Raw genomic sequence first — 27684 nt, forward strand, 5'->3', positions numbered from 1 at the left:
AGAAATCAATAACCAAAAAAAAAAAGTGATAGAGATCAATAACATCTCCCTTTTTTCTTACTCCAAGGGTGGGGAAGGGAATACAAACATGACCTAAAGCTACAATAAGGAAAATTGAGAACTTTAAAGGAATAAAGGCATATACATATCATAAGATAGAATAATCATGGTAAAAATTAGTTGAACCAACCATGATAGGGACTAGTTACATAAACACACAAGAATAAAAACAGATCTAGCTAGCTAAATTAATTCCTTATTTCCCTCTAATTTTAGTAAAAAAGAACTTTTTGCAATTGAGTTTGGCATGACTAAGGTTAACTAGTGTAATGAAATAGGCAGCGTAAGATACATGACAACATTTCATTTTAGCGGCAACGTAAAGCCAATAACCAAATACATGTCACTGTTGTCGGTTACAAGCGGCCATTTGGTTTTCTCTATTACAATTCACCACTCCATGTGGTTTGGCACAACATAAGAAACAAAAAAAAAAGTTTTTAGCATTTATTATTCAAAATGTTACATTGTCAAACCTATATTACATATAGTACTTTTTGTAATTAACTAATCAATTAACAAAAAAAGTGTACCTTGAAAAGGACATATGGCCTTGCACATTGGATACTATTTTTTCTTACTTATAAAACACTTTTTTTTATTTAACGATCATGATGTCTGAGTCAACTTTCGTGTAACATGTCTAATTTCACAAGATACCGTGCAATCTCTCACCAGCAATAGCTATCAGGTGACTCTGTCCACGAAGATTAAGACAGATGAAAAGAAATCAGCTAGTATTTTTTTTTGTCTATGCTAGGGTTGAACCTAAGAGCTCATGATTCTCAACTAAATTCATTGACCATTAGGTCACATCTTGGAGGTAGTACGCAACACATCTTTCCTTACTTAATAATCTTTCTCTGTTCAACAATACTTGTCCACTATTGACTTTGCGCACTTCTTAAAAAACTATAAATAGAATGATAATATACCACCCTTTGAATATACTAATAAATACAATATCTTTAAAATGTAATAAATAAATAACTATGATTAATGATAAGAGTAAATTAGGAACTAGGAACTAAGTGTAAAATTATCCATTGATTTCATATATAGGAAAAATATTATTGGACATCCTAAATTAGTATAGTGGACAACTATTATTGGACGCATGGAGTATTACTCTCCATTACAATTTATGTGACATAGTTTGAATTAAGACTTAAAAAATATATAAATGAGATATTTAAAACTTGTACAATATTTGCGTGTATAAATTTTTGAAACTTATGACCCTAAACATGTTTGTCATAACATTCGTGGCTTTATAAAAAAATTTCATTAAGAATAAAATGTGAAATGCTTAGTTAATCATTTTCTAATTTGGAACAAACTAGAAAAAGAATGTGTCATATATTGCAGATAAAAAATAATTGGATAAATGAACTTTTTGTAGATTAAGAAATGATAGAAAACTTTTACATGACAGAAAAAAGAGTGTTAATGAATTGACTGCAAAAGAAGTAAGTCCCAACATTGTGATAATGTTGGAGATAATTGTGTCAAGTATGACGGCTGTGATTTAATAGTAATAGAGATCAGCAGCTTATAATCTCTATAAAATAATGCAGCATAAGAATCTAACTTTTTCCTTGAATCTTTTTATCACAACATAAATATCTAATTTATTTTCATAAAAATGTATCTATGTGAGAGGATCACATGAGAAAGTGATGGACGATTTCTGTTTCGTTTTCTTACACATAATAAATTGTCACCTTCCTATGATGTAAGGCAAGTCCAACCAATTTCTACCCTACCACATTTTTAGATTGAAAAATTACAACTTTTTAGCTTCAAAAACCTTAGTTTTTCAAATGCAAAATACCCATTGGTCTGTTTTACTAAATTGAAATTATGCAAATCAAGAAAAAAAAACATGGTCTTTTCTTGATTCTTGATTCTTGGTTGTTTAGTTATTAGTGACTAGAGAAGATAAAAGACATAAAGACAAAAACTCAAAAAAGTAAGCAAGAACATAAGTGTACTATTGAAAAATGATGTACTACTATTAACAGTATTCAGCAGGGAGAATTAATGGAAGGAGAGGAGAGAGAAAAGAGGTAACAGAGAGAAAATAAAGAAGGTCCAGTACACCTACAACTGCCACAACTCAGGGGTTCCTTGGAGTAGCAATAAAGATTTCTTCTTTTTTCTCTTTGGTGCATTACATTTTTAATAACAGAGAAGAAAAATTAAAAAGAATGTTGGGTTGAATTTATATTTGCATAAAGGTTGATGATTTCTTTCATGATTTTTGTTTCAAGAAAATGGGTCATCATGGTTTTAGGATTCTTTTACATTTTCTCTTTATCATCACCTTCATTCTTGTATCTTTCTGTTGTACACATATTTTGGTTAGGGATGTCTCATTGAATGCTGCAAAGTACTTGAATAGTATTCATGGCTTTAAAGAGATACATTATATGGTTAGAAATGGGGATGGAAATGAAAGTCCAATTGGAAAGATCTATGGAGGGAAGCAAATCTTGATTGTGGAAAAGTTCAGAACTTTGCTTGGACTAAGGAGGTTTAGTCCAAGAAATGGTGATTTTGCATATTTTGCAGTATCACCTTCACCTTCTCCATCACCATCGATTGCCCCTGAAGCTCCAGCTCCTTCGCCGGTGCCACGAGTTCATCGGCATCCTCATCCACATTCTCATCACCATCCCTTTATCCCAGCTGCACACAGGGTAAGGGTGAAAAGAAGAGGGAGGAGTACTAGAGTTTTAACAGCTGTTCTTGTTTCTGCTGGGATTTCAACTGTATTGTGTGCTATTGCCCTTTTTTGGGGCTTCAAAAAGTTCAAGAAACAAAGAAAGAAATCAACTAGATCAGTGTCACTGTTCAGCAGTGAAGCAGGAAGTGTATGTAGATCAAGGTATGGTAGCTCTCAGAATTCAGTGAAAAAGGTAACTTCTGATCCAGGCCCTGACCTTTTTTACCTTGATTCACTAGAAGTTGCTCTCGAATCATCGGAATCGATTTGTCTAAATAAAAGTTCTGTAATTGAAAAAATTGACTCAAATGAAAACATAGCAAACAATACATTGAGTGAGAAAGATGAACAAGAAGAGGAAATCAGTGTGTCAATGCCTGATGATGATAATTGTTCAGGTGTTGGAGAAATTGTCTGTGTTTATGAAAGTGCAGATTCAATGAAGTGTGATATCAATGATTGTAACTCTTCCAGTGGTGACAAAATAGTTCCTGAGGAAGTTCATTCATCAGATGATGAAGAAATATTCCATTCTTTATGTAATTCGCGTTCGTCTAGTAATAGATTATCCAATGTTTCAGCTGGTAGTCTTATAGATACCTCAGAAATTATGCCTCAAGATGAATTAAAAACCTTAACTTGTTCTGTATCCTCCTCAACACACTTGTCTACTCCACCCCCACTGCCTCCACCTCCACCGCCTCCTTTGCCTACATTTCCAACTCAATCTCCTTGTAGGCCTACAGTTTCTTCAGTGAAAATGAAGTCGAAAGTTTTGAGTCATGCTTCATTGCAAATTGAATCATCCACTAGAAATTCAGATAGTTCTTTGGAAAATGATTTGTTACAATCACCTCCAAATCAGGCTAAGCCTACTGGAGGAATTCCACCTCCACCTTGTCCTCCACCATTTGCAAGTGGAAGTACTAGTCTTTCAAAAGGCCCGCCCCCTCCACCGTCTTTGCCTTTCCAACAATTGGCATTAGGCAAAGATGGAAGTCCACTCCCAAAATTGAAACCACTTCACTGGGACAAAGTAAGAGCTGCACCAGACCGATCAACTGTTTGGGACAAGCTCAGACCAAGCTCGTTCGAGTAAGAGTGTTTCATTTTTCTCCTTTAAGGTTAGATATTATTATTCCTTATTTTCGTTATCAGTTCAGTCCATTTACAAATTTATGTTCGTGGAGCAGATTTGATGAGGAAATGATTGAGTCGCTTTTCGGCTACAATCTACACAATTCTATGAAGATTGATGAAGGGAAAAGCAAAACTCCATCTCCAAGCAAGCATGTTCTTGAGCCTAAAAGACTACAAAACATAAGCATACTGTCCAAAGCTTTGGGTGTGACTGTAGAACAAGTTTCTGAAGCACTAATAAAAGGTAAGCAATTCTAACTTTCATCTCCCTTTGCAGAATTGTGTCAACTTATCTGCACATTATTCTATTTCCTCATGGAATTAATAAGATTAAGTGTCATCGTCTCTTACAACGTCTTCCTAATAGGAGACGGATTGTTTTTGCCACAACTGGAGGCTCTGGCTAAGATGGTACCTACTAAAGAAGAAGAGGACAAACTGTCAAGTTATAAAGGAGACATCAATGAACTAGGGTCAGCAGAGAAGTTTGTAATGGCAATGCTTAAGGTGCCGTTTGCATTCTTGAGAATTGAAGCCATGCTTTATCGCGAGACATTTGATGATGAAGTTAATCTTCTCAAAAAATCTTTCTCAATGCTAGAGGTAACTAACCAAAAAAAAAAAAGTAGCTTTTCTCACTTTTCATCTGATAATAATGACTAAAGTTAACATTTTACTCTCTCAGGAGGCCTGCAAGGAACTCAGATCAAGTCGACTGTTCTTAAAATTGCTAGAAGCAGTGTTGAAAACTGGAAACAGGATGAACATTGGGACAATAAGAGGAGGAGCCAGAGCATTCAAACTTGATGCCTTACTTAAGCTATCCGACGTAAAAGGCACTGATGGAAAAACCACATTGCTTCATTTCGTCGTTCAAGAAATCATTCGATCAGAAGGCTTGAAGGTCTCACAAAGCATCATGGGAAAGATAGACGGGAGACGCAAGATTAAAACTATTGCAGACAGAGAGGAAGATTACAAAAGGATGGGTCTTGATCTTGTTTCTGGTCTAGGCACTGAGCTATTCAATGTCAAGAAAACAGCCACAATGGACTTGGATGTCATAGCAACCTCAGTCTCAGATCTATCAGAAGAAATGAACAAGATAAAAGCATTAGTAACAAATGACTTGTCTCCATTTGAAAATAATGGTAACTTTGTGCACTCAATGACAACATTCTTGAATTATGCAGAAAGGAACCTAAAGGAATTACAGGAAGACGAGAATGGAGTTCTTTTACGTGTTAAAGAAGTCACAGAATACTTCCATGGAAATGTAAGCAAAGATGAATCCAACCCTCTCCGGATTTTCGTCATTGTGAGAGATTTCTTGAACATGTTAGATCATGTATGCAAAGAGCTTAGAAGCTCAAAAACACCTAATAGTCCTAACCCTCTAGCCCCATTCAGATAGGATTGTGTGTTAATAGTTTTTGTATGTTTCTTCTTTTAACAATTTTCAACTATTGTGTAAGATTTTGTATCAAGAATTCAAAAGTTATTGGCCTCAATAACTTGTAGTCATAATGAATAACAGTGTACACAATAAGGTCATCAAATGTGGTAACCAAACCTTTAAAGGTGGCAAAATCAATCCATCTTGTGCTAGCGTTTGGCGATATGATTTTGGATCAGATTTATCTGTTTGACTACGAAATTTGATTGGATTTTGAAAATCACATTTTCAAATATTTTCAACAAGTGTAACCAAATCAGAAGGTACAAAATCAAGATTTGAGATTCCCCTTTCTGAAATGGAAGGATTGAGATTCCTAGAGGCCAATTGAAGTAGAGAGTAGACATCATCATTTAACCACTTTATCTTAATAAGGATTTCTGATTTCTGACATGCACTCATAGACTTAGTTGTCAATGCAGAATTTGTATTTACAAGAAGAATATTGACTCCTTTTTCAACATCAATAAAAATAGCTCAGCAGCTTCAACTAGATAACAGAAAAGATCGCCATCTTTAGCTATATTTAGGAGTGGCCTTAATTTTTTACATATTTTTAGGGTTGAATTCCCAAAAAATATGTTTGGCCAAATTTTTTTTTTAATCACGCTTGAAGTTGAATTATAAAATTTCCAAGAATTTGAAAAATAATAAAAAGGTTTTTTTTACTTTTTTCCATTTAAACTACTCACAAAAATTTAAAAACAACTCTAATTTGTATTTGTGGTTGAACACAACTTTCAATTTTCAAATATCATTTCACTTAACTTCTTTTTTTCCAAAATTCATAATAAAACATGACCAAACGCCTACTTAGATCATCTTTTTGTCAAAAATAGCAAAATAATTATCACGTTTGATCAATATGCAAAATGAGCTTATTTTGGGAAGTATTAAAAGTATTTGGGGATAATAACAAAAAAAAATTAACCAAATAATGAAGAACTTGGGTTGGTAGCTTGTGTTTGCAATATTTTTAAAATTCAAGAAAATAAAAAATACCCATGTGAAAATGGTTCACAAATGTCCCTCTCTTTTTTTAATCTTTTGATCTAAAAACATCATATATCCTTATTTTTTACTTTAATATATCTCTCTTTTCCACCTTTTGTTTTAAAACTCTCATCAAACCTTTTTTTTTTTATAGTGACAAATGTTTAATCATTATTATCAGTGAAAAAGAGTGCGCCAAGCAGCCAGCAATATACACAAAAAAAAAATTTGAATAAAAAACATATTTAACAATATTTTTGAGAATGAATTATAAAAACATAATTTCACCAAATTGATAAAAAGAAAAAGTAATCCTAAATAGGAATTGATACGGAGTTCTACCCTTTAATCGATTGAGGACCGGAATTAAAGTTGGAGTAGAAAGCGTAAGTTGCTAAGAATTTATTATTTTTTGTATTTATTTAATTGATGTTCAATTAGAATTTGTTATCCTAATTCATATAAAATAGATTTTCTAATTCTAGTTTAATTTAATTTCTTATTATTTATTATAAATAGAATGTTGCAAACAGAAAGCGCTTTATATATATTTTTATATTATCGTTGGTGCTCAATAAATCAAGAACATTCGGGGACTTTCATTAACCGAACGGGTACCCACGTGTTTGATGGTAATTGGTTGATTGATGTGTAAAATATTATTGAAGCAAGAAACAGCATATCAACTTCTGCTATTGGAGAGAACACTCTAGTTTTATGTCATCAAACTAAAAATTCACTCACAACTCTCAACTTTAAATAGCCTCAATAATCAAGAATTCATCAATCAAGGGAGAATTAATGAGAATGAGACGTTCAAAGGATTTCAAGAACTTAGCATTCTTGATTTTGCTTCTTTTTGCTTCAGGTGATTATCTAATTACTCTTATTACCTTTACAAGTTTTCTTGTTTTTTTGCCTCCTTTTACTTCTTAATTTTACTTTTGTTGTTGTTTGGGTATTGCTATACATGCACAAGTTTGTTTTTATATATTGTTGAAATTATTAGGGTGGGTTAAAGTCCCCACTTTGGTTGGGAAGAGACTCTCTGTTTATATGAACTTGGACAATTCTGCTCTCGTGAGTTAACTTTTGGGTTGAGTTAGGTATTAGCGTAGGGTTGTCTCGTTTGGGCCCGTTCCATGGGGTGTTAAAGTGGGTTAAAGTAATGTAGGAATTGGACGGGTGGTTTGCTTATATGAATTATTTGGATAATATGAACTGACTTTTGGGGTTGAGTTAGAACTAGATAATTTGTTTGCATACTAATGTTTTTTTCAATTTATCTTCTCTGTTTTCATCTTGTGAGGTAGTAAAAATAGAGACTTTCCCATATAAATCAGTGGTTTTCCTGTAAAGTTATAGTTTTTTTGTTGAAATAGTCTCAATTTTCCTGATATATTTATTTGTAGTTAGATTCTTCATATTTCTGATTGCTTTTTCTTGTTCTTCAAAGATAAGTTGAATTTTACTGCATGATGAGCAGCTGCTGACTGTTTTTTAAAATGTTCTGGAAGAGTTTTGCTTAGGAGTAACAGTAGCTGCTGAGAAAAAACAGAAACAGAATCTTGGAACAGTGATTGGAATTGATCTAGGGACAACATATTCTTGTGTGGGTGTATACAAAGGTGAGAACAATGTCGAGATCATAGCGAACGACCAAGGAAACAGAATCACCCCTTCATGGGTTGCATTTACTGATACAGAGAGGTTAATTGGAGAAGCTGCAAAGAACCAAGCAGCTCTTAACCCCGAACGGACTATATATGATGTTAAACGGCTTATTGGAAGGAAGTAAGTTTATGATCAGCTAAAAAAAATTGTTTTGTTGTGAAAGTTGTATTGTGGAGCTTGTGTGATTTTTGGTGTTCTGATTTGATTTTGTCGGTGTTGTTTTGGTAGGTTTGATGATCCGGAAGTTCAGAAAATTATCAAAATGTTGCCTTTTAATATTGTGAACAAAGATGGCAAGCCTTATGTAGAAGTGAAGATTAAAGAGGGCGACGTTAAAGTGTTTAGCCCAGAGGAAATTAGTGCTATGATTTTGCAGAAAATGAAGGAAACAGCTGAGGCATATCTAGGGAAATCAATTAAGCACGCTGTCATCACCGTTCCAGGTAAACTTAAACGACATTAAAAAGATATCAATAACATGTATTTTCACATAATTGCTATAACTTTGATCCTGAAAAAGTTGTTCTCTTTTTTTGTTGTTGTTGATTGAGTTATTTGGTTCATATGTAGCTTATTTTAATGATGCACAAAGGCAAGCAACCAAGGATGCTGGTACCATAGCAGGGCTGAATGTAGTTAGGATAATAAACGAGCCGACTGCGGCTGCTATAGCCTATGGATTGGATAAGAAAGGGAAAGAACAGAACATTTTGGTGTATGATCTTGGTGGTGGCACATTTGATGTTAGCATACTTAGCATTGATAATGGTGTTTTTGAGGTCCTAGCAACAAATGGTAACACTCACTTAGGAGGAGAGGACTTCGATCACAAACTAATGGACTATTTCATCAAGTTGATCAAGAGGAAATATAGCAAGGATATTAGTAATGACAAGAAAGCTCTTGGAAAGCTTAGAAGAGAATGTGAGAGAGCCAAGAGGGCCTTAAGTAACCAGCACCAAGTACGTATCGAGATCGAGTCTCTTTTTGATGGTATTGACTTCTCCGAGCCATTAACAAGGGCGAGATTCGAGGAGTTGAACATGGATTTGTTCAAGAAGACAATGGGTCCAGTCAAGAAGGCATTAGAGGATGCAAACTTGAAGAAGACGGATATTGATGAACTCGTGCTCGTTGGTGGGAGTACTCGAATTCCAAAGGTGCAGCAACTCTTGAAGGATTTCTTTGATGGGAAAGAACCTAACAAGGGTGTTAATCCTGACGAAGCTGTAGCTTACGGAGCAGCAATACAAGGAGCAATCCTTGGTGGTGAAGGAGGGGAAGAGACCAAAGGTAACTAATTTATGTTTTTTCCTCTGATATAACAGAAGCATTTTTTGTTGTGTTTCTTTTTTAGTTTGCATAACATGGTTTTGACATTATTATTATTTTTTTCTCAGATCTTTTGTTGCTTGATGTAACTCCTCTAAGTCTGGGAATTGAGACAGTTGGTGGGGTTATGACAAAGTTGATTCCAAGAAACAGTAGGATACCTGTCAAGAAAACCCAAGTTTTCACCACCTATCAAGACCAACAAACATCTGTAACAATTAAGGTAACATTGCTAGAATTTCCGCAATTGTTTGGCATCAGACTGAAGTCTGAACTATAGTTGGTCATTGTTCTTACATGTTGGAAATAAGAATTAACACAATCTTATGGATATCCTTTAGGTATATGAAGGTGAAAGGAGCTTAACGAAGGATTGTCGTGAACTTGGAAGCTTCGACTTGTCTGGTATACCACCTGCTCCAAGGTAAGTTTTGATGAATGAGAAGTAGCTATAAGGAAGGAAAAAAACCTTTAATATCATTTTCATGAGCTTTGGAACTTCTGATCCAAGTACATAATGTTAAAATCTTTTGTAGGGGAGTGCCACAAATTGAGGTGACTTTTCAGGTTGATGAGAATGGAATTCTACATGTAACAGCACAAGACAAAGCAGCTAAGAAATCGAAATCTATTACCATCACTAGTGACAAGTCGCGTCTAAGCCAGGAAGAAATCGATAGAATGTTGAAGGAGGCGGAGGAGTTTGCAGAGGAAGACAGAAAGGTAAAGGAGAAGGTGGATGCTCAGAACAAGCTCGAAACATACATTTACAACATGAAGAACACAATCAACGACAAGCTCGCAGAGAAGATTGATTCTGATGACAAAAAGAAGATAGAGAACGCTCTTAAGGAAGCTACAGAGTGGTTGGATGATAATCAAAACGCGGAGAAAGAAGACTATGATGAGAAGATGAAAGACTTGGAAGATGTATGCAATCCTGTCATAAAGAAGGTCTATGAGAAGAGTGGTGCAAGTTCTGCAAATTCAGGAGATGAGGAGGAGGAGGCTTATGATGAATTATAGAGCGAACACACTATATTTTGTATTTTTGCATTCATGAGTAGCTTTCCTTTTTCTTTTTGCATTTTTCATTTGTTGTTTACCCTTTAAGATTGTAGAGTAAACTTGGCCATTTAATTTGACTCTTTACTAGTTTTATTTTCACCCGCATTCTTTTCTTCAGTTTGTTTGAATCGCTCAACTGGTTCTAACGCATAACACTACTGTTCCTCTTGAGTTAAATAGAAAACCAATTTGTTTATTAGTTTACATAATAATACTACGGAAAAGGGTCAAAATTGCCCCTAATTGCCCTTGAACTATGCGAAATAGACCACTTATACCCTCCATTACATTTTGGGATCAAAAATACCCCCGTTGTTATCCTAGGAGACCACAAATACCCTCAAGAGTTAACACCCTAAATTTTTAGTGACGTGGCAAGCCACATGGGACTAATCCCTCCACCTAAGCATTGCCAACTAAGATTCACTACAAAAGAACTTGACCTTTAGGGGCGACAAAGTCGCCACAAATTCCCAAAATATTGTCACTAAAGGTTATGAGTGATTTTTAGTGGCGACTAAGGCTCCAACAACCATTCGCTAGTAAAACCTATTTTTTCAACAAAAAAATATGATAATTTATTTTTTATTACAACCTAATTTTCTAAAATAAATAACTTGCAATATCAATATTAAAAACATACAATATTATTACGAAAAATCATCAAAATTACTTCTCGATTCAAATCTCCTACTATATAATGCATCATTGTACATTTTATACATTTACATATGACATAAAAATAATACATACAGTTTCTTCAAACTCCTACTTAATCGATATCATTTTTTATTTTTTAAAAACAATGAAGAAAAAAACACAAAATTAGAATTTAATGTTAAAAACTTTTAGTGACGGTTTTCTGGGCTTTTGTGGAGACTGTTGTTGCCGCTAAAGGTCTAGTTCTTTTGTAATGAATCCTAGTTGGCAACGCTAGGTGGAAGGATTAGTCCCACGTGGCTTGCCACGCCAATAAAAATTTGAGGTGTTAACTCTTGAGGGTATTTGTGGTCTCTTAGGATAACAGCAGGGGCATTTTTTAACCCAAAATGTAACGAAGGGTATAAGTGATCTATTTCACATAGTACAGGGCAATTTTGACCCTTTTCCAATAATACTAATATACTATTACCAAGGACTGTATTTTTGTGTGATCTGTAGAAACTTGAATTAGTGTTGTGGAAGAACTAAAATGTTTTAAAAGGAGACCTAAAAATTTATATTACCAGGTTTTATTGAAGACCTTATGAGGTAAGCCTCTTATTGAGTACAGCAATTGAACATGCAATTCAGTGACACAGAAGTAGCTATTGGCACTCGGAAATTACCAAATACCAAAACATTTTTCTACCGTAAACTCTGATAATACGAAAAACTAATGAACAAACTAATATCGAAAAACATTGAAACTATATTTACAAAACACAAATTCTATCAATTTGATCCTTCAACAATTTCATATTGCCGTGTCACTAGAGAAAAGGAACAGCCAACGAAAAAATCCTTAGCCTATCGCAAGACTGGCATCTCCAAAATAACTCAGTAATGGTACAATTTCATATCATTCATAATTTAACAGGGAGTAGGATTAAAACCATCAACAATATATAAAGTACCTGATAATGTCACATTGGAATAACTTGAAAGTATATCTCAAAAGACACAAACGAACAAGGAACAGAACAAAACTTATAGTTCTCTAAAGATCAACAAAGATAAAATTACCCTGCTTGGAATATTAAGTTTTAACAAGAAAATGAAAATCCAAAGTGATTTCAACATCTGATTTCAAAATTGAAACAACCACTAAGTCTAAGATGGCAGGAATCTAAGAGAAGCTTGAACTAGTAGGTGCACCGCCACCAAAACCTCCAGATCCACGGCCGAATCCAGGTCTTCCACCAGAACCCTATAAAGTGTTAACATGATAGTTTAAAATTGGGTGAAATAACACAAAAGATATTTGATCCAAGATACTTTCTCATGAACCAAAGTATCGCCAACACAACTTAATGATGATTCACGCACCAATGAAGTGAAGAAAAACAAAACTCAGGTATCAAGACAATAATATTTCTAAAAGACAACACCCTACTGAGAAGAAAAATGTAGCAGATTACTGACATTCAGACCAAAGATACTTTACTTAACAGATGAAGCTCACTTGTGACAGCTAGATTCTCCCACGGGACTACAAAACCCAAATAAGGCAGTACATAGGAGAACCCAAATCAACAATCAGCAACTCACTTCTCTGCTTTTTTGTATTTCCCTGACTAATATCTCTATAGACCTAATATTGCTTGGACTCTTCCAAAGTAGTGAATTTTATTAGGGGATCCAACAATGGTGCGGCAACATTTACGGAGTCAGAGCAACTTAGCTATAGGCAACAACTAATCTGAAGCAAATAACATACTGACAGGTAGAATGAAAGTCAAGCAATAGACCAACGAATTCAAGTTGATCTTTGGATAAATTAGGTTACTCCAAGTTATAGGTTTCAATTGGCAACTAAAATATGCACTAACCGGGAACAAGACCAACAACAAAATGATAACATCTAGATGCTGCAGCTGATAGATATGATGACTCCATTTTATACCAAGGGAACACTGAAAAACTCATTTGAATCTCAAAAGGGAAACTTCAGGAAATTTTGTTAGAATTCGGAAGCTTGTTTGAGCTATTTCAGACACTTTTCAGTGGCATCAACACACTTCCTTTCAACAAATACAGAATAAATAGATAATTCTTATTCAATCAACAGAAACATAGTCTATTTACTTCAAACAACAAGAAAACAATGCTCATAAATACAATTGTTAGGCTAACTAAAGTAAAAAAAATGCTTCAGGATTTAAAAGAAAAGAGCAATTACCCTGAAAGCAGGCTGGTAGTCAGCTGGAGCTCCACCCTTCTCACCTCCAAACTCACCAGGTGGACCTCTAGGTCCAGCACGGTAACCATCTCTGTCGCCAAACCTTGGCCTATCACCCTCAAACCTTGGTGGTCCACTGCAAAACCAGTAGCACATCCATAATTATTTTTTTGAACAAATACACAACGAAAATCAATTAGAACTCGCAAAAAACTCAATTTCAAACTAATCAATCATACTGAAAAGGTAATTACCGTGGACGATCGCCTGGAGGGCCACCCATGGGACGACCAAGGGGTTTAGCCGATTTCTTCAGTGTAGCGGGGACAATTTCAGATGGAAGGTTAAGATAAGTCCTGAGGAACTCAATGCCATCATTTGTAAGGTACCAGTAGTAGTGCATCCAAGCGAATGTCTCGCGAACATACTCCTTAGATTTGAAGCTCTGCATCAGTTTGATAACCTGTAGATTTGGCACATCGATTAACGGATGCTTGGCCAAGTTGTAATCCTTCTTCGCGTAGCACACTCCCTCTACAACAACACCAAAAAATCACATCATAAAATGAAACTTACGAAATGACGTACAGAAAAAGATAAGAGATAAAGATACTGACCTTGGAAGAGGTATTTGGAGATCTCTCTACGGTTCTTCTCTGAGATAATCTGAAAAAAATTGACAAATTCGAATTAGAAACTTCGATAGAAAACAGAAGGCCTCCATAGATGCAGATAGAGGAAGAGAAAATACCATGGCTGCTGGAAGAAGATTGGGGAAGTTGTGAGAGAAATCACACAGTTGCCTCCAGCGATTTCAGCAGCAAAGTTTTCTGTCCTTGAACCCTAGTTTGCGACGTTTTATATGATAGGTTTGGAATCTTAGTGGGCTTTTCTTAGTTCAAGTTGAAGCCCTAAACGGCCCATAGAAGAATGTGGATAATGCTGGCCCATGATACTTGGTGGATCCTTAATACAGAAACAGATGAGATGGTTAGAGACTTGAGTTATGCAGCCAAGGATTAGTTGTAAAAAAAATTATTTATATTTTTTGATGTATATGATTAGTTAGGTAAAGTTAAGTTAGATTATTTCATTTTCTATTTTTGGTATAGAACAATACATATTTTCTCTCATAATTTATAGGAGTATTAACTATGTTAGGTTTGTAAATCGCAAATCAAACACCTAATTACTTTTATATCTTTATAAATTACTTCTTAATCGGCTATCAAATATATGATACTATTATTTATGCATAATTAATACCAGCATAATTCACTATCAAATCAACTACTAAACAACCCCTAAGAGCTTGTTTGGATGATTGTTACACTATGCTTCATAATTTATGATATTGTATTACCCTATATTGTTTTGATAAATATGATATTTGGATATATTTATAAGAGGCAAATAATTTTTCATTAAACATGCATGATAATTTTTAATTGCAAAAAGAAGAGAGGCCACATATCAATAATTTGAAGAATAAATTTATAATGTTACACACAAAAAATACAGGATAAAGTTATAATTAGGGAAAAAAATATATGTAAAGAATAAAAGCATGATTACAAATATTAAGAGAAATTAAGGAAAAAATAAAGTATCAATGTGATCATATTGAGGGGTCGTTTGGAATAATTATTTTAAAGTAACTTATACGTTAAAAGCCATAAATTAAAAATATCCAACACAAAATAATATTTTTATAATTACTTACTAATAGACTAAATAATATGATAATCATTACGTGTCATTTTATATCTCTTAGTTTGATTATATACAAAAAAAAAATAAAAAAAATTAAATGTTACTATCTTAAACTAAAAGTATATGAAATGTACTTAAATGTCTTTCAAATCCTATTACGTTGAACATGATATGAGAATCATTGAAATGAAAAAAAAATATTACATATAAAGAGTAATGTTCTCTTAATATATACTAAAAAGAAATAGATTGAATAGTTGCTTTTTTAGTTAGTGTAATCGAAATTCTCTTGAAAAAACACACCTTAATGAAATTACATATAAAATTTAAGGAGGCCTATGATGGTTTTGGAGTCGAAATTCATATATAAAATCAATATGGTTAAAACATATATATAACAATGTATATCATGTCTCACAATACATAATACAAAATTTTGTTATGTGATATACAAAATATATGTGAATATAGAGAAGATGTATATATATATACAACGGAAACATACATTACACGTCAACTCAATTTATTTGATGCATAAACTTAAAAAATCAACTAGACAATAACTCTTCAAATCAACTCCAAGTAAGCTCAAAATTCAGCATAAGCTTCACCCCTATGTTCTCAACAAGATATTTGAACACCCACCTTCAAATTAGAATTAACACATTTTGTGCATTTGTTAAATTTGAGAGTATCAACATTAAGGATGGACTTTAAGTTCTTTTTTCAAATTTAATAATTTAAATATACTTTTTATGGTGTTTTGATGAATGAAGATAAATATGCAATAATTCCACATAAAAGTTGCTATAATAAGGAATGATAAAAAAAGACGGCTAGTTGGTGACTTCATATATGTAATTTAAGTGGGAGACAATTTATTTTGCATTTTTCTTTGTGAAAATTGAGATTGAACATAGGACTACAAGCTTTCTGCATGGGGCTTTCCTATTGATTATTTAAGCAGATTACTAAATGTTTTTTTAAAAAAAATTATTTTCATCTTGTATTCAATACTCATATTGAAGTTTAACTAAAATTAAATTTCTAAAAAAAAAATAATATTTAAAATAAAACGCTCTCTATTAAAAAAAGAAAAAGTTGTATATCTAGTTTAATAATTATTTTAAACTTTCTTTTCGTTGATGGTCAAAGTTGATGATGTTAATGTTTTGCACCCTTCAAACAATATTGTTATTACTATTAATCCTCTTCAATGAATTAGGATCACATGAATAACATTTCTACTAATGGAAAGGGTGAAATCGAAATGCAAATCAAACTGCACAAATTAAACGCTAAGCTAAAATCATTAGTTTTCTTATTCATTAGCAATTTAGTACGAAATTAATTACAAACAATATAATAACATATTAGGTTTAATTTTATTAGTGTATTTTGAAGAAACTAGTATACATACAATCTAGTTTTTATTTTATGAAAGATAAAAAGTTTACTTCCAATATATTTTGGATTCAAGTAAAAATCTATACTCAATTAATATGGATAATTTTTTACACTGTAATAAATTATTCTAAAAAATTTAAAATGATGAGTTTTTTTTATAAAATATAAATTAACAAGTGAAAATTACATTTTAAAAATATTAAAATCATGATTTAAAATTTTAATTATTTTTTTTTAAAAAATTTAAATTTCAAATCCTAATCCCAAATCACATGTTCAAACAATTTAAAATCATAACTTCATATTTCTTCCCCCATTTTATCATCATGATTTCATATGAATGGACCAATGATATTAAATTTAGCTCGACTTCTAGAAGATGGTGAAAAGGGCAAATAATAAATTAAAATAAATACTTCACAAATGACTTAGCCAACAAGTAGTCAGCAAAGTCCACCACCTTCACGCAATAGAGCTAAAATAGCACAAAATTACGGAATAAAGAAAGCCGGTTTCTCATTGGCCACGAGGTTAAGTTTCCTTGCCCATCCGCTCTCCTTGACATGCGTGCCCCCCGTACTATATAAGCCCCTCCGCTGAACGCTAACCAAACACAAAACCCCAATCGACGTTTTCTTCATAACTTTTATTCAATTTGCGATTCTTCGTTCATATCGAAATCTCTGTGATCTTTTTATCATGGCCGAAACAAACCCTAAGCCTCAACAACCCGAGATGGTAATTTGAATTTCAAATTAAATCTTCATTTTCGATTGGTTTCTTGTTTGTATCGATTTTTGATTTGATGAAATTTTTGCCTTTTTTTTTGTCTGATTTGTGTTTTTTTAATTTGATTCTGTGATGAAGGCTCAGATTGAGGAAGAAAAATTGAAGTATTTGGAATTCTTACAAGTGGCGATGATTCATGCGGCGCTCTGTGTGGTGAAGGTGTATGGTTACGCTAAAGAGAATTCTGGTCCCTTGAAGCCTGGTGTTCAGACTGTTGAAGGCACCGTCAAGACCGTGGTTGGCCCTGTTTATGATAAATTTCATGATGTTCCCGTCGAAGTACTCAAATTTGTCGACCGCAAGGTATAATTCCTTATATGATTGCAATGGAATTTTATTTCTTAAAATGTATTTGAATTGCATTATTGTTCACTTTTTGAGATGGAAATTCTACATTTTTTGTTATTACTATATTTTATTTCACAATTGGAACATACATTTTCTGGATTGATTAGTTTCATGGTGTTGTTATCGAAGTCCTGATGTTTGTTGATGTTCTTGGGTCATGACAATAATACTGAATCCGCATTTTTGAAATAGAAACTTGAAATTTGCTAGTTTTGTACTAGTCAAATCTATTCTATGAATTTCATGGATTGCAGCAAAAATTACTTGGGGTGTATTTTGGATAGGTTAGACGTTATGGACTTAATTTATTCATTTTCTGGCATGTGCACTTGGAAGAGATTGAATTAGCGTATATGATTAGGATTGGATGTTAAAGGGTGATGAAGTATTGGTTGTTGGTGGTGAGCTTCTGTTGTTAGACACAGCCTTAGTTAAAAAACATTCACATCTTGTTAATCCGTTGCGTACAATTCCCCATCAAAGGATCTCATAATGGGAATGCTTTTCAGATTTCGCCAAATGTTGTAAAATCTAGGGCTGTTGTGGTGCAGATTGCCTTTGTTTTGGGGGCATTCAGGTGTCTAATGTATGTACATAATGGTGGTCAGTGGATCTGATAATAATCTTAGACTGATGTATAAAGTATATCACAGCTTTTCCTTATGTGAAAATAGGGGCAGGGTGTGATTGAAACATAGAGCTAATGGCACTGCATATCTTGTAGTTAAATATCATATTAGTCTATGTCTATCCTACAGTTCGTTGAAATGCTCCAAGTTTTTATTACAAACATCGAGTCAAATTGTTGAAACCTCTTGGATCTTGGATCAGTTCCCTTACCATTTATTGGGTTGTAGCTTTGAAGTTCTGCACCATAAAGACATATGTGATTGACATGAATTCAACCATTTTTGCAGGTTGATCAGTCTGTTCGTCAGATTGAGACTCGTGTTCCCCCTATGGTCAAGCAAGCTCCTGCAGCTGCTCGTTCTGTTGCAGCTGATGTCAAAAGTGCTGGTGTGATGGGAGCTGCATCAGGACTTGCTAAAACAGTGTATGCCAAGTATGAGCCCACTGCCAAGGGACTTTACACCAAGTACGAGCCAATGGCCGAGCAATATGCTGCATCAGCTTGGTTCTCTCTCAACAGGTTTCCCATTGTTCCTAAAGTCACTCAAGCCGTTGTTCCAACAGCTGCTTACTATTCCGAGAAATACAATGTGATGGTTCAGCAAACAGCAGAGAAGGGATACAAGGTTGCTTCATATCTTCCATTGGTACCTACAGAGAAGATTGCTAAGGTGTTCAGTACTCAGCCTGTGGCTTCCAGCTAAGAAGGACCTGCTGGTTTACTTAATGATTCATAAGTAGTAGTTTTGTTCTATGTGAGGTTCTCCATATGATCTGGAGTGCTTTGAAACAGTTGTTATTTGTTTACTGTGTGAAGTATATCGTGTGTTTGCCTATTCGGTCTTCATTGTTGTTTGGGAATTCTTTTTTGCCCTTCGGGCGAGTCTCTGATCAACATAAGCAATATTTTTTGTAAGATTTCAGTTTCTATATTAAAATTCATTCATTCAAGACTATCAAAGTGCCTTTACAAAGGGGAGACAACTTCACTTGTAAATTTGGGATTTTTTCAGAACGTAGAATGATGGGTTATTGAAGAAACCATATAGTCCTGTTACTTAATATTTGATATTTTCATGGGCCAATCATCCTCCCAAAAAAAACTATATTCTTTTATTTTTTTAGGATTATGAAGAATATGTTTCTTCCAAAAGACTAAAGTGTATCCATTGGAGCGATTGCTCACCAAGACGATAGTTTGTGAAGAATGTGTTTGTAGATGGATTCGAAGATAGTCTAAATTGTAGTATCAAACGAGACGGGTAACATTTTTTTTGCTGCTATGTCGCAAGGGTGAAATCTCACAACTTCAATAAATAAATAAATTTTAGTTTTTGTTGCTATATGGCGAGGGTGTGAAATCTCACAACTTCAATAAATAAATAAAAGTTAGTTTTTGTTGTTATATGGCAAGGGTGTGAAATCTCACAACTCCAATAAATAAATAAAATTTAGGGTGTGTTTGGTAGGAAGGAAAATGTTTTCCTGGAAAACAAGTTGATTTTTGACTTATTTTCTCATGTTTGGTTGGTGAGTAGAAAATATTTTCCGAAAAAGATTTTTAGTGTTTGATTTATGAATGATTTTTTTTTTTGCGAAATATCTTTTATTTTTACTAGGGTAGAAAATAATTTTTGAAATTGAAAATATTTTTTAAAAACAAACTTAAATTTTTTTGGGGGTGGGGTGGGGGGGTAGGGGGTGGGTTGAGGGTAGAGGTTGAAAATATTTTTTAAAAACAAACTTAATTTTTTTTTTTGGGGGCTGGTAGGGGGTGGGTGGGGGGGTCGAGGGTTGGGGTGAAAAAATAAAATTTTGAAGTTGAAAATATTTTTTAAAAACAAACTTAAATTTTTTTTGGGGGTGGTGGAGGGGGAGGGTGCTGGTAGGGGGTGGGGTGAAAAAAATGAAATTTTGAAATTGAAAATATTTTTGAAAAACAAACTTAATTTTTTTTTTGGGATGGTGGTGGTGGTGGTGGGGAGGGGCTGGTAGGGGGTGGGGGGGTCGAGAGTAGGGGTGAAAAAATGAAATTTTGAAATTGAAAATATTTTTTAAAAACAAACTTAAATTTTTTATTTTTTTTGGGGGGGGGGCTGGTAGGGCGTGGGTGGGTGGGGGTCGAGGGTATGGGTGAAAAAATGAAATTTTGAAATCGAAAATATTTTTAAAAACAAATTTAATTTTTTTTTGGGGGGTGGGGGGCTGGGTAGGAGGTGGGTGGGTGGGGGGTCGAGGGTATGGGTGAAAAAAAGAAATTTTGAAGTTGAAAATATTTTTTTAAAACAAACTTAAATTTTTTTTGGGGAGGGGGGTGGTAGGGGTGGGGTGGGTGGAGGGCTGGGTAGGAGGTGTGTGAGGGGGGTCAAGGTAGGGTGAAAAAATGAAATTTTGAAATTGAAAATATTTTTTAAAAACAAACTTAAATTTATTTTTTTGGGGTAGGGGTGGCGAGTAGGGGGTGGGTGAGTTGGGGGGGATCGAGTGTAGGGGTGAAAAAAATAAAATTTTGAAGTAGAAAATATTTTTTAAAACAAACTCAATTTTTTTTTTGGGGGGAGGGGGGGCAGGCCGGGGAGGAGGCGTGGGTGATCAAGGATCAGGATGAAAAAATAAAAAATTGAAGTTGAAAATATTTTTTAAAAACAATAGAAAAAATTGATAGAGGGGGGGAGAGGGGGCAAGAGTAGTGAGTGGGGATAAAAAATAAAAAATTGAAATTAGAAATATCTTTTAAAAATAATTTTTAATATTTTTTTGGGACGGGGTGGGGGTAGGGGTAGGGGTGAGGGTGGGTAAAAAAATTGAATTTAAAAACAAGCTTTAAATTTTTATTTTTTTTTGGGGGTCTGGTTTGAGAGTAGGGACAAAATAAATTGATTTTTTCAACAATTTTTTTTTTAATTGGAAGTTGGAAGAGAGTTTTGGAAAATGTTTTCCTAAAGTTTTGAAGGGAAGTCATTTTCCTTAAATTTGAGGAAAATGAGTTGATTTGAAAAACATTTTCCAAAACATTTAACCCAACCAAACATGAGAAAATTGGAAAACATTTTCCGGAAAATATTTTCCTTCATACCAAACACACCCTTAGTTGCTGAGTTCTTATGTTTTGGACCAAAATATTATAAAAAAAAAGAAAAGAGGGAGAGTTTTTATAAATAATTATAGTTTGAAGTATATTTGGATTTATATGTTTGCTCAATTTAGTTGTATTAATACGTATAATTTAATTGAATACACCATATCCAAGCAAAATATATTGTATCCCGTTCTATATGAGCACATATAGCAAGTGCACTTCAATTCTTCAACACACCCGAAAATGCTACACATGCAACTTACAATTTATATACCTAGGAGTGTTTTACTCCCAATGTGGGACTTTTTGGAGCGAATTCGTATTTAGTCGGACCCCATGTGAGTATCGAATACCGAGTGAGGAACAAAAAAAAATATACATTTGTATATGTCACTGTATTTGAGTGTATCAAACTTATATTTTATGAGATACACATGTATCATCGCTAAAAACTCCCCAACTATCCCTAAAAGCACTTGTATGTTGTTGTGTTTGAGTGTATCACACTTGTATTTTATGAGATGCACTTATATTATCACCAAAAACTACCTCAACCGAGCTGTATCCATCAGCAAAGAAAAAAACGTTAGTATCACTGTGTTTAATAGTTTAATGAAATTATCCGTTTGATAAATATAGTTTCTAAGAAGTTAAGTAATTTTTTTCTTATAATAATGGTAATTAAGAGCCCATTATCGACCACAGGTTAACGGCATGAGCTATAAGCCCATTCCGATACATGGACTGGTCGGATCTCTCATGACCCGACCTGATTAAGTCACACTATCCAAATTCCCCATCCTCATTGGTTATACTTCTAGAGCTCAGTTTCTTCCTTTCAAGCTTCCGTTGAAAGAGACCAGAAGAATCAAAATTCATCCGTGGAGAAATCATGGCCACGTGCTTGCGGTTGCCCATGGCGTCCTCAATTCCATGTTCTTCGTCTTCATCGATGACGCTGAAACACCGTAGCTTCAACATTCGCTGTGCAGCCTATAGCAATAGCAGTTCAAACATTCCGATGCCTCCTTTTAACCCTAAGGACCCATTTCTAAGTAAGCTTGCCTCTGTTGCTGCAAATAATCCAGACGCACTCTTCTCTCGGCCTCAAAATTCTGATATGCCGCCATTTTTGGACATTTACGACTCCCCTAAGCTCATGGCTACTCCTGCTCAGGTATGTAGTTGATTTTTTCATTGGCTTAAATACTTAATAGTTAGTCTCTGTCCCAACTCCCAATTTGTTGGCAATATAGTAGAACGGTCTTCTTTGATTTCAAATATTTTCTGAGTATTATTGTTAACTAAAAAAAATGTGTTAACGCAAGCCACTGTACCTTGTCTATTTGAGTGGAGAAGGGTAGATGAGTGGACCGTTATCTATTGAGTATCCAACCATACGCCGTGAACCTTTCGGAGATTTCTCCACCATCAGAAAAAAAGAATGACGAAAGGAAGCTGTCAATTAGAGTACTCTGCTATTTATGTATTTCATAGATATGTAATTTTTTTTAGAGAATAAGAAATCTCTGTATAGATTCAGACTATTGACCCTCACATTCTCTTCTTTTCGGACAGCATTTTTTTTAATTTTCTATCAATTTTTTTGTAGATTTTATTAGAGATTGTTTAGGAAAGAAGCGGCTGCAATAGGATGCTTATGTTGTTAGGAGTCTGTTCTGAACTGAATTCATTTGGTGTGATTTGAATTCATTTCGATTTTAGTTTTGGGCTGATTTTGTTCTCCTCCCTTTTAATTTTACTGATTATATGTAAAGCAAATTAATAATGTATCAGAAGCTTTTTTGTTGTTTTTGTTTTAATTATATTCTGATGGGTATTGTTTGGTCTGTTTTTGCTATTTGAATTAGGTGGAGAGATCAGTATCATACAATGAGCACAGAGCCAGTACACCTCCACCAGACTTGCCCTCTATGTTGCTCCATGGTAGAATAGTTTATATTGGCATGCCGGTATGTCATCTTCTTCATCATCTGATATTTTCTGAGTTACCCTGTGCTTATTAGTGACTTTTGCAACGTTTTGGCATAAGTAGGTGTTTGGAAATAAAGGCTAACATTCAACTTGTTCCTTCTACCATCTTATCCTAGTTCATTCTTGTGCTTTAATGCCTTGTTGTTCTTTCTCTGGTAGATTTGCTGCCCCTTCCAAGTTCCACTCTTTCTCCTCATAAAAATCATGTTCTTACAAAAAATTATATAACTAAAGTCCCTACAGATACTTGATCTTTCTCCATGCTTTTTGCCTTTGACAACTTTGGATGCATCCATCTTTGTTCTGTTTGCTAGCAGTCATCATAAAAAGCCAAATAAGAAATGTGTTGATGAGAAAGGGCACTTCTTGGTTGGTATCCTTGTATTGAATGGTGAATGTAATGTTATTTTGTGTCGAGAAGATTCCTCAAGATCGATGGAAGGAGAGAATTGGCTGGTGCACGCGATGTTGTTGAAGCTGGTAAAATCAGGATGATCTATGGTCTACGTACTGGGATATGATTGCGCATGAAATTTTCAATTTATTTGAAATGAAATTTATATATTTGTAAACTACGTAAAAAGTACTAATAAGTCATAATAATTGATAATTCTAAATGTTAAAAAAAGATCTATGAAAAATTTACGGTCAAAGATAAACTTGTTTGAATCTCAAAATTCGAAAAGTGCCACATAAGATGGGACGGAGGGAGTACCACGTTTGGTAGCTAGTTAAAGAGGTAGATTATTCATGTATAAAATTAATATTGTGTTTGATTTTGTTTTTAAAAGGATGCATAACTTATACATGCACAAGTTATGTATTATTTTATGCATGATAGAAGGTTGAATAACTAATACATGCATTACTAATACGTAGATTCCCTCACAACTGATCCCTACATTACTAATACCCACATAACTCTTTAGTAAATTAGACACTTCTTTGAGATGCTTGTATTGGACATTGTCATCCCAATATGTATAATGTAGCTGTTAGATCTTCAAAGAAACTACTTTGTTTCTCCAGCGCAACCTTTCTGCTTTAGTTGGGGTCTCTTGTATGTGTTGTTCCATTTTATTAACAAGGTTCTCATGCCCTATCTGAAGGCGCCTTTCCAAGAGAAAAGAAAAATGTGAGACGCGTCGGCTACTTTAGAATACTTAATTTTGTCCCATTCAACTATCCTATTTTCCTTGTTGGATTATTACAAGATGTGTTTATTTTTCTTAAATGGAGACATAGTTTTGCATTCCGTGACAACAACAACAACAACAACAACTACAAGTCTACAACAAACATAAACACAGTGTAATCCCACGAGTGGGTCTGGGAAGGGTAGTGTGTATACATACCTTCCCTCTTGTAAAGATAGGGGTGTTCCTATGGCTTATAAAAAACACAAGGCCCAAGGAAAAGGTCACAAGACCTTGTAATTATACTACTAAAATTAAATTTATTAATAGTTAACTTCATCTTACTTTGAGGATAATGCTAACATTCCCAGTTGATAAATGTACTATATTTGTCATCATAGGTTCATTGCTGTAAGTTCTGGTGACAGGGATGCTCATGGTTATCTGGTTTACATCAGAAACTATATTGTAAAAGAAACATAAACCATGTAAAAGATGATTTATTGTTAATTACTCAAGGCAACATGCCCAGATGTTTTTGATCATACCATGTCAATCTATGTGTCTTTATTTGTTTACTTGATTTAGAGGTACAAATGACCATCTTAATTTTGGCGTGCAAAATTTTTGTAGTAGGCTTAGGCTTAACTAGCTAAGGTTTATGTGCGTTTTACAGCAGGTAAACTATCTAAAACGGAGAAGTCTTTTTACATGGCTTCATATTAATTTAATCTGCAAAGAGCTGAACACTCTGATACCTACTTGTTTCATTATTTGGACTTTTGGAGTTTCCATCTGATGTACTACTTTTATTTTTACCCAAGTTTGGGCCATTTGGGATATGTTATATGGTTCTTTGGCAATTGAATTTTGCACACATGAATATTGTAAATATGTTGACACCCTGAATTTCTAGTCTGGTTTGCAACAACTTGTGTGTTGCTACTTATATTTGCAGTTCAGTTAACTTCCCTTTACTCTTCATTTCTTCATTAGCACAAAATAATCACGATTTTTCTTTTCAGTTGGTGTCAGCAGTCACAGAGCTTGTGATTGCAGAGTTGATGTACCTACAGTATATGGATCCTAAAGCGCCAATTTATCTATACATAAATTCTACTGGGACTACCCGTGATGATGGTGAAACGGTGAGTTTTCATACAGGGGCATGCTCAGTGCCTCTCTCCTGTAGTCCTCATAGAGTATTATAGGAATCTCATTGTTTATGCTTACACGTTGTTGCTGAGTTACCTTTACCCTGCATTTTCTCATATTTTGCCCTCATTAATTACCTAAAACCACTCCCACCTGCCCCTTCCTAATTGATGTGTACTGTGTAGTGCGACTTCTTGGACCTCATTAATGCTTTGTACGTTCTTCTTAATAAAAAAATATAGATACTTGAATTATTATTTATTACTCCCTCTATCCCATATTATTTTTCCACATTCTAAAAGTATTTGTTCCAAATTACTTGTCGATTATTAAAATCAAGATATAATTTTATTTTTTTCTCATTTTCCCCTTAAAATTAGTTCTTTTTGAAAGTAATAAGATTGTAAAGTTCCTCCATTGTTAATCTTGGTATTGATGGATAAGGCACATAAATAAAGTGTATTAATAAGAGTTAAAGCGTAAACTAGTAAAAATACTTCTTTTATTTATGATTTCTTAGGAGGCTTGTAAAGGGAAAAGTGGACAAGTAACATGAGACAGGGGGAGTATTATTGGGTTAATTTGTGCAAGACTATAAAGTTTAAACTAAGACTATAAATTAATGTAAATTTGAAGTTATGGAAAAGCTTATTATGTTATTTAGATGGTTCTAGATGATGAAAATATGGGTCTTTGTTAATACGTATGAAAACAAAATGCATTATTAAATTTCAAATGAACTTATGGGTGTTTGGTGTTGGGGTCGATGTTATGCTCAAATTATCCGATCTTGGGATATTTTATCAATGTAGGTTGGTATGGAAGCAGAAGGTTTTGCAATTTATGATTCCATGATGCAACTTCAAAACGAGGTAAGCTCTCACCAACTAAAATAGTTCTTGCTAGAAAGTGTTCCATTTTAATCTTAGCATGAGAATGTAGGATTTTTCCTTATCTAGGTCTTATTTTTTTTTTAGTCAAATTTACTGGATAAGAACAAGACAACATTGGCATTTTGACTTGTGATTTTGTTAAAAGATAAGTTAGTTTTCTTTTCTTTTCCATGTGATTGTATTGAATCTGCATGAGAGTTTTGGCTTTGTTCAAAGTCGGTTGCAGTCTTTGTGTCAAACTTAATTGGGACAATCTATAGTTAGTTGTTTTCCTTAATCTCTAGGCATTCAGAGCAAGTACATTGAAATTTAAGCTTCATGTTTACCTCTGAAAGCATATATCAGACTTTTCCATTTATGATTTTGTTAGGATTCTCAGGTTGTTAATTACCCGTGCAGATACACACTGTAGCAGTTGGTGCTGCCATAGGTCAGGCATGTCTATTGCTTGCAGCTGGTACTAAGGGCAAAAGGTTTATGATGCCACATGCCAAAGGTGTCAAGTTTTCTCGTTCTTAGTTACAATTTTGACAGCATGGATTTTCTTTCATTTTCAATTTTTTCTTTTTGATGATTCATGTTGTTTGGGTGATGTTCTATTTCAGCCATGATTCAACAGCCCCGTGCACCATCATCTGGATTAATGCAGGCCAGCGATGTTTATATCCGGGCAAAGGAGGTTAGTGTGATGTCTTCTTCAGTTATCTTCCATTTAATCTACAAAACAGATGTGTCTTCATGGTAGTGACTAGTAGAGCTTTAGGGTATGATGGTTGTTGATGAAATCTTTGATCAATGCTTTGTTTTTACTTACTGTTTAGATTCTGATCGGCCTTCTATTTAACGGAACTATGGAATCTTCTTTGTGGGATTTTTTGTTTTCATTCTGAAAAAAGGTATCATTGTGGGACCCCTCCTTGCCATCACATTGTGTAAGGTTAAATGACTATGACGTCATAAAAAAATGAAGAATTGCTGCCAGTTTCACCATCAAATAAACATTTTTGTTTACCTAAAAGATATTATGAAAAATATGAGGTTTTGTTTTTTGACACTAGTAACATTTGTATTTCAGTCAGTACTTAGGTAGTACTGAAAAACCATATTTACAAAAAAGAAGAAAAGATTAGTCTTTCCAATGCTAAACCAGGAACTAGATGGACCCTAAAACATCTATGATTGACTCAGTCTCATTGGAGTAGACATT

At 34.0% G+C, this 27684-nt stretch overlaps 5 protein-coding genes across 5 annotated transcripts; 4 read left to right on the forward strand and 1 right to left on the reverse strand.

Moving 5' to 3' along the window:
• The first annotated feature begins 2235 nt into the window (after positions 1-2235).
• LOC125816095 (formin-like protein 11) lies at positions 2236-5471 on the forward strand. Its single transcript, XM_049495689.1, has 4 exons — positions 2236-3883; positions 3982-4172; positions 4296-4531; positions 4614-5471. Exons 1-4 carry the CDS (start codon positions 2337-2339, stop codon positions 5340-5342), a joined length of 2703 nt encoding a protein of 900 aa, XP_049351646.1. The 5' UTR covers positions 2236-2336; the 3' UTR covers positions 5343-5471.
• Positions 5472-7069: 1598 nt separating this feature from the next.
• LOC125816491 (luminal-binding protein 5-like) lies at positions 7070-10528 on the forward strand. Its single transcript, XM_049496104.1, has 7 exons — positions 7070-7245; positions 7895-8171; positions 8280-8494; positions 8622-9344; positions 9452-9606; positions 9725-9807; positions 9920-10528. The coding sequence occupies exons 1-7, from the start codon at positions 7179-7181 to the stop codon at positions 10407-10409; spliced, it is 2010 nt and encodes a 669-aa protein (XP_049352061.1). The 5' UTR covers positions 7070-7178; the 3' UTR covers positions 10410-10528.
• A 1506-nt stretch (positions 10529-12034) lies between these two features.
• LOC125815916 (40S ribosomal protein S10-1-like) lies at positions 12035-14193 on the reverse strand. The gene is made up of 5 exons (XM_049495491.1): positions 14084-14193; positions 13950-13998; positions 13587-13866; positions 13333-13468; positions 12035-12360 (listed from the first exon to the last, which is right to left on the reverse strand). The coding sequence occupies exons 1-5, from the start codon at positions 14084-14086 to the stop codon at positions 12280-12282; spliced, it is 549 nt and encodes a 182-aa protein (XP_049351448.1). The 5' UTR covers positions 14087-14193; the 3' UTR covers positions 12035-12279.
• A 2873-nt stretch (positions 14194-17066) lies between these two features.
• On the forward strand, positions 17067-19030 carry LOC125815861 (stress-related protein). The gene is made up of 3 exons (XM_049495424.1): positions 17067-17190; positions 17320-17544; positions 18507-19030. The coding sequence occupies exons 1-3, from the start codon at positions 17152-17154 to the stop codon at positions 18921-18923; spliced, it is 681 nt and encodes a 226-aa protein (XP_049351381.1). The 5' UTR covers positions 17067-17151; the 3' UTR covers positions 18924-19030.
• A 3089-nt stretch (positions 19031-22119) lies between these two features.
• LOC125816112 (ATP-dependent Clp protease proteolytic subunit-related protein 3, chloroplastic) lies at positions 22120-27237 on the forward strand. Its single transcript, XM_049495705.1, has 6 exons — positions 22120-22475; positions 23170-23271; positions 25455-25577; positions 26397-26456; positions 26877-26973; positions 27083-27237. The coding sequence occupies exons 1-6, from the start codon at positions 22191-22193 to the stop codon at positions 27220-27222; spliced, it is 807 nt and encodes a 268-aa protein (XP_049351662.1). The 5' UTR covers positions 22120-22190; the 3' UTR covers positions 27223-27237.
• The last annotated feature ends 447 nt before the right edge of the window (positions 27238-27684 follow it).

This window comes from Solanum verrucosum, unplaced genomic scaffold (genome assembly GCF_900185275.1).
Source record: "Solanum verrucosum unplaced genomic scaffold, falcon-dt-bn FXZP01000261.1, whole genome shotgun sequence".
Lineage (NCBI taxonomy): Eukaryota > Viridiplantae > Streptophyta > Magnoliopsida > Solanales > Solanaceae > Solanum > Solanum verrucosum.

What these genes read in the sequence shown, in the direction of transcription:
- LOC125816112 (XM_049495705.1), top strand. Translation starts at nt 22,191, where the DNA reads ATGGCCACGTGCTTGCGGTTGCCCATGGCGTCCTCAATTCCATGTTCT. An exon ending in TAGTTTATATTGGCATGCCG is followed by an intron (nt 23,272 to 25,454) that starts GTATGTCATCTT and finishes TTTTCTTTTCAG; the next exon opens with TTGGTGTCAGCAGTCACAGA. An exon ending in TATGATGCCACATGCCAAAG is followed by an intron (nt 26,974 to 27,082) that starts GTGTCAAGTTTT and finishes GTTCTATTTCAG; the next exon opens with CCATGATTCAACAGCCCCGT.
- LOC125815916 (XM_049495491.1), bottom strand. An exon ending in CTCCAAATACCTCTTCCAAG is followed by an intron (nt 13,867 to 13,949) that starts GTCAGTATCTTT and finishes GTGTTGTTGTAG; the next exon opens with AGGGAGTGTGCTACGCGAAG. An exon ending in ACTACCAGCCTGCTTTCAGG is followed by an intron (nt 12,361 to 13,332) that starts GTAATTGCTCTT and finishes AACACTTTATAG; the next exon opens with GGTTCTGGTGGAAGACCTGG.
- LOC125816095 (XM_049495689.1), top strand. Translation starts at nt 2,337, where the DNA reads ATGGGTCATCATGGTTTTAGGATTCTTTTACATTTTCTCTTTATCATC. An exon ending in CTCAGACCAAGCTCGTTCGA is followed by an intron (nt 3,884 to 3,981) that starts GTAAGAGTGTTT and finishes TTCGTGGAGCAG; the next exon opens with ATTTGATGAGGAAATGATTG. An exon ending in TTCTGAAGCACTAATAAAAG is followed by an intron (nt 4,173 to 4,295) that starts GTAAGCAATTCT and finishes TCTTCCTAATAG; the next exon opens with GAGACGGATTGTTTTTGCCA.
- LOC125816491 (XM_049496104.1), top strand. Translation starts at nt 7,179, where the DNA reads ATGAGAATGAGACGTTCAAAGGATTTCAAGAACTTAGCATTCTTGATT. An exon ending in CGCTGTCATCACCGTTCCAG is followed by an intron (nt 8,495 to 8,621) that starts GTAAACTTAAAC and finishes GTTCATATGTAG; the next exon opens with CTTATTTTAATGATGCACAA. An exon ending in AAACATCTGTAACAATTAAG is followed by an intron (nt 9,607 to 9,724) that starts GTAACATTGCTA and finishes GATATCCTTTAG; the next exon opens with GTATATGAAGGTGAAAGGAG.
- LOC125815861 (XM_049495424.1), top strand. Translation starts at nt 17,152, where the DNA reads ATGGCCGAAACAAACCCTAAGCCTCAACAACCCGAGATG. An exon ending in AGCCTCAACAACCCGAGATG is followed by an intron (nt 17,191 to 17,319) that starts GTAATTTGAATT and finishes TCTGTGATGAAG; the next exon opens with GCTCAGATTGAGGAAGAAAA. An exon ending in TCAAATTTGTCGACCGCAAG is followed by an intron (nt 17,545 to 18,506) that starts GTATAATTCCTT and finishes CCATTTTTGCAG; the next exon opens with GTTGATCAGTCTGTTCGTCA.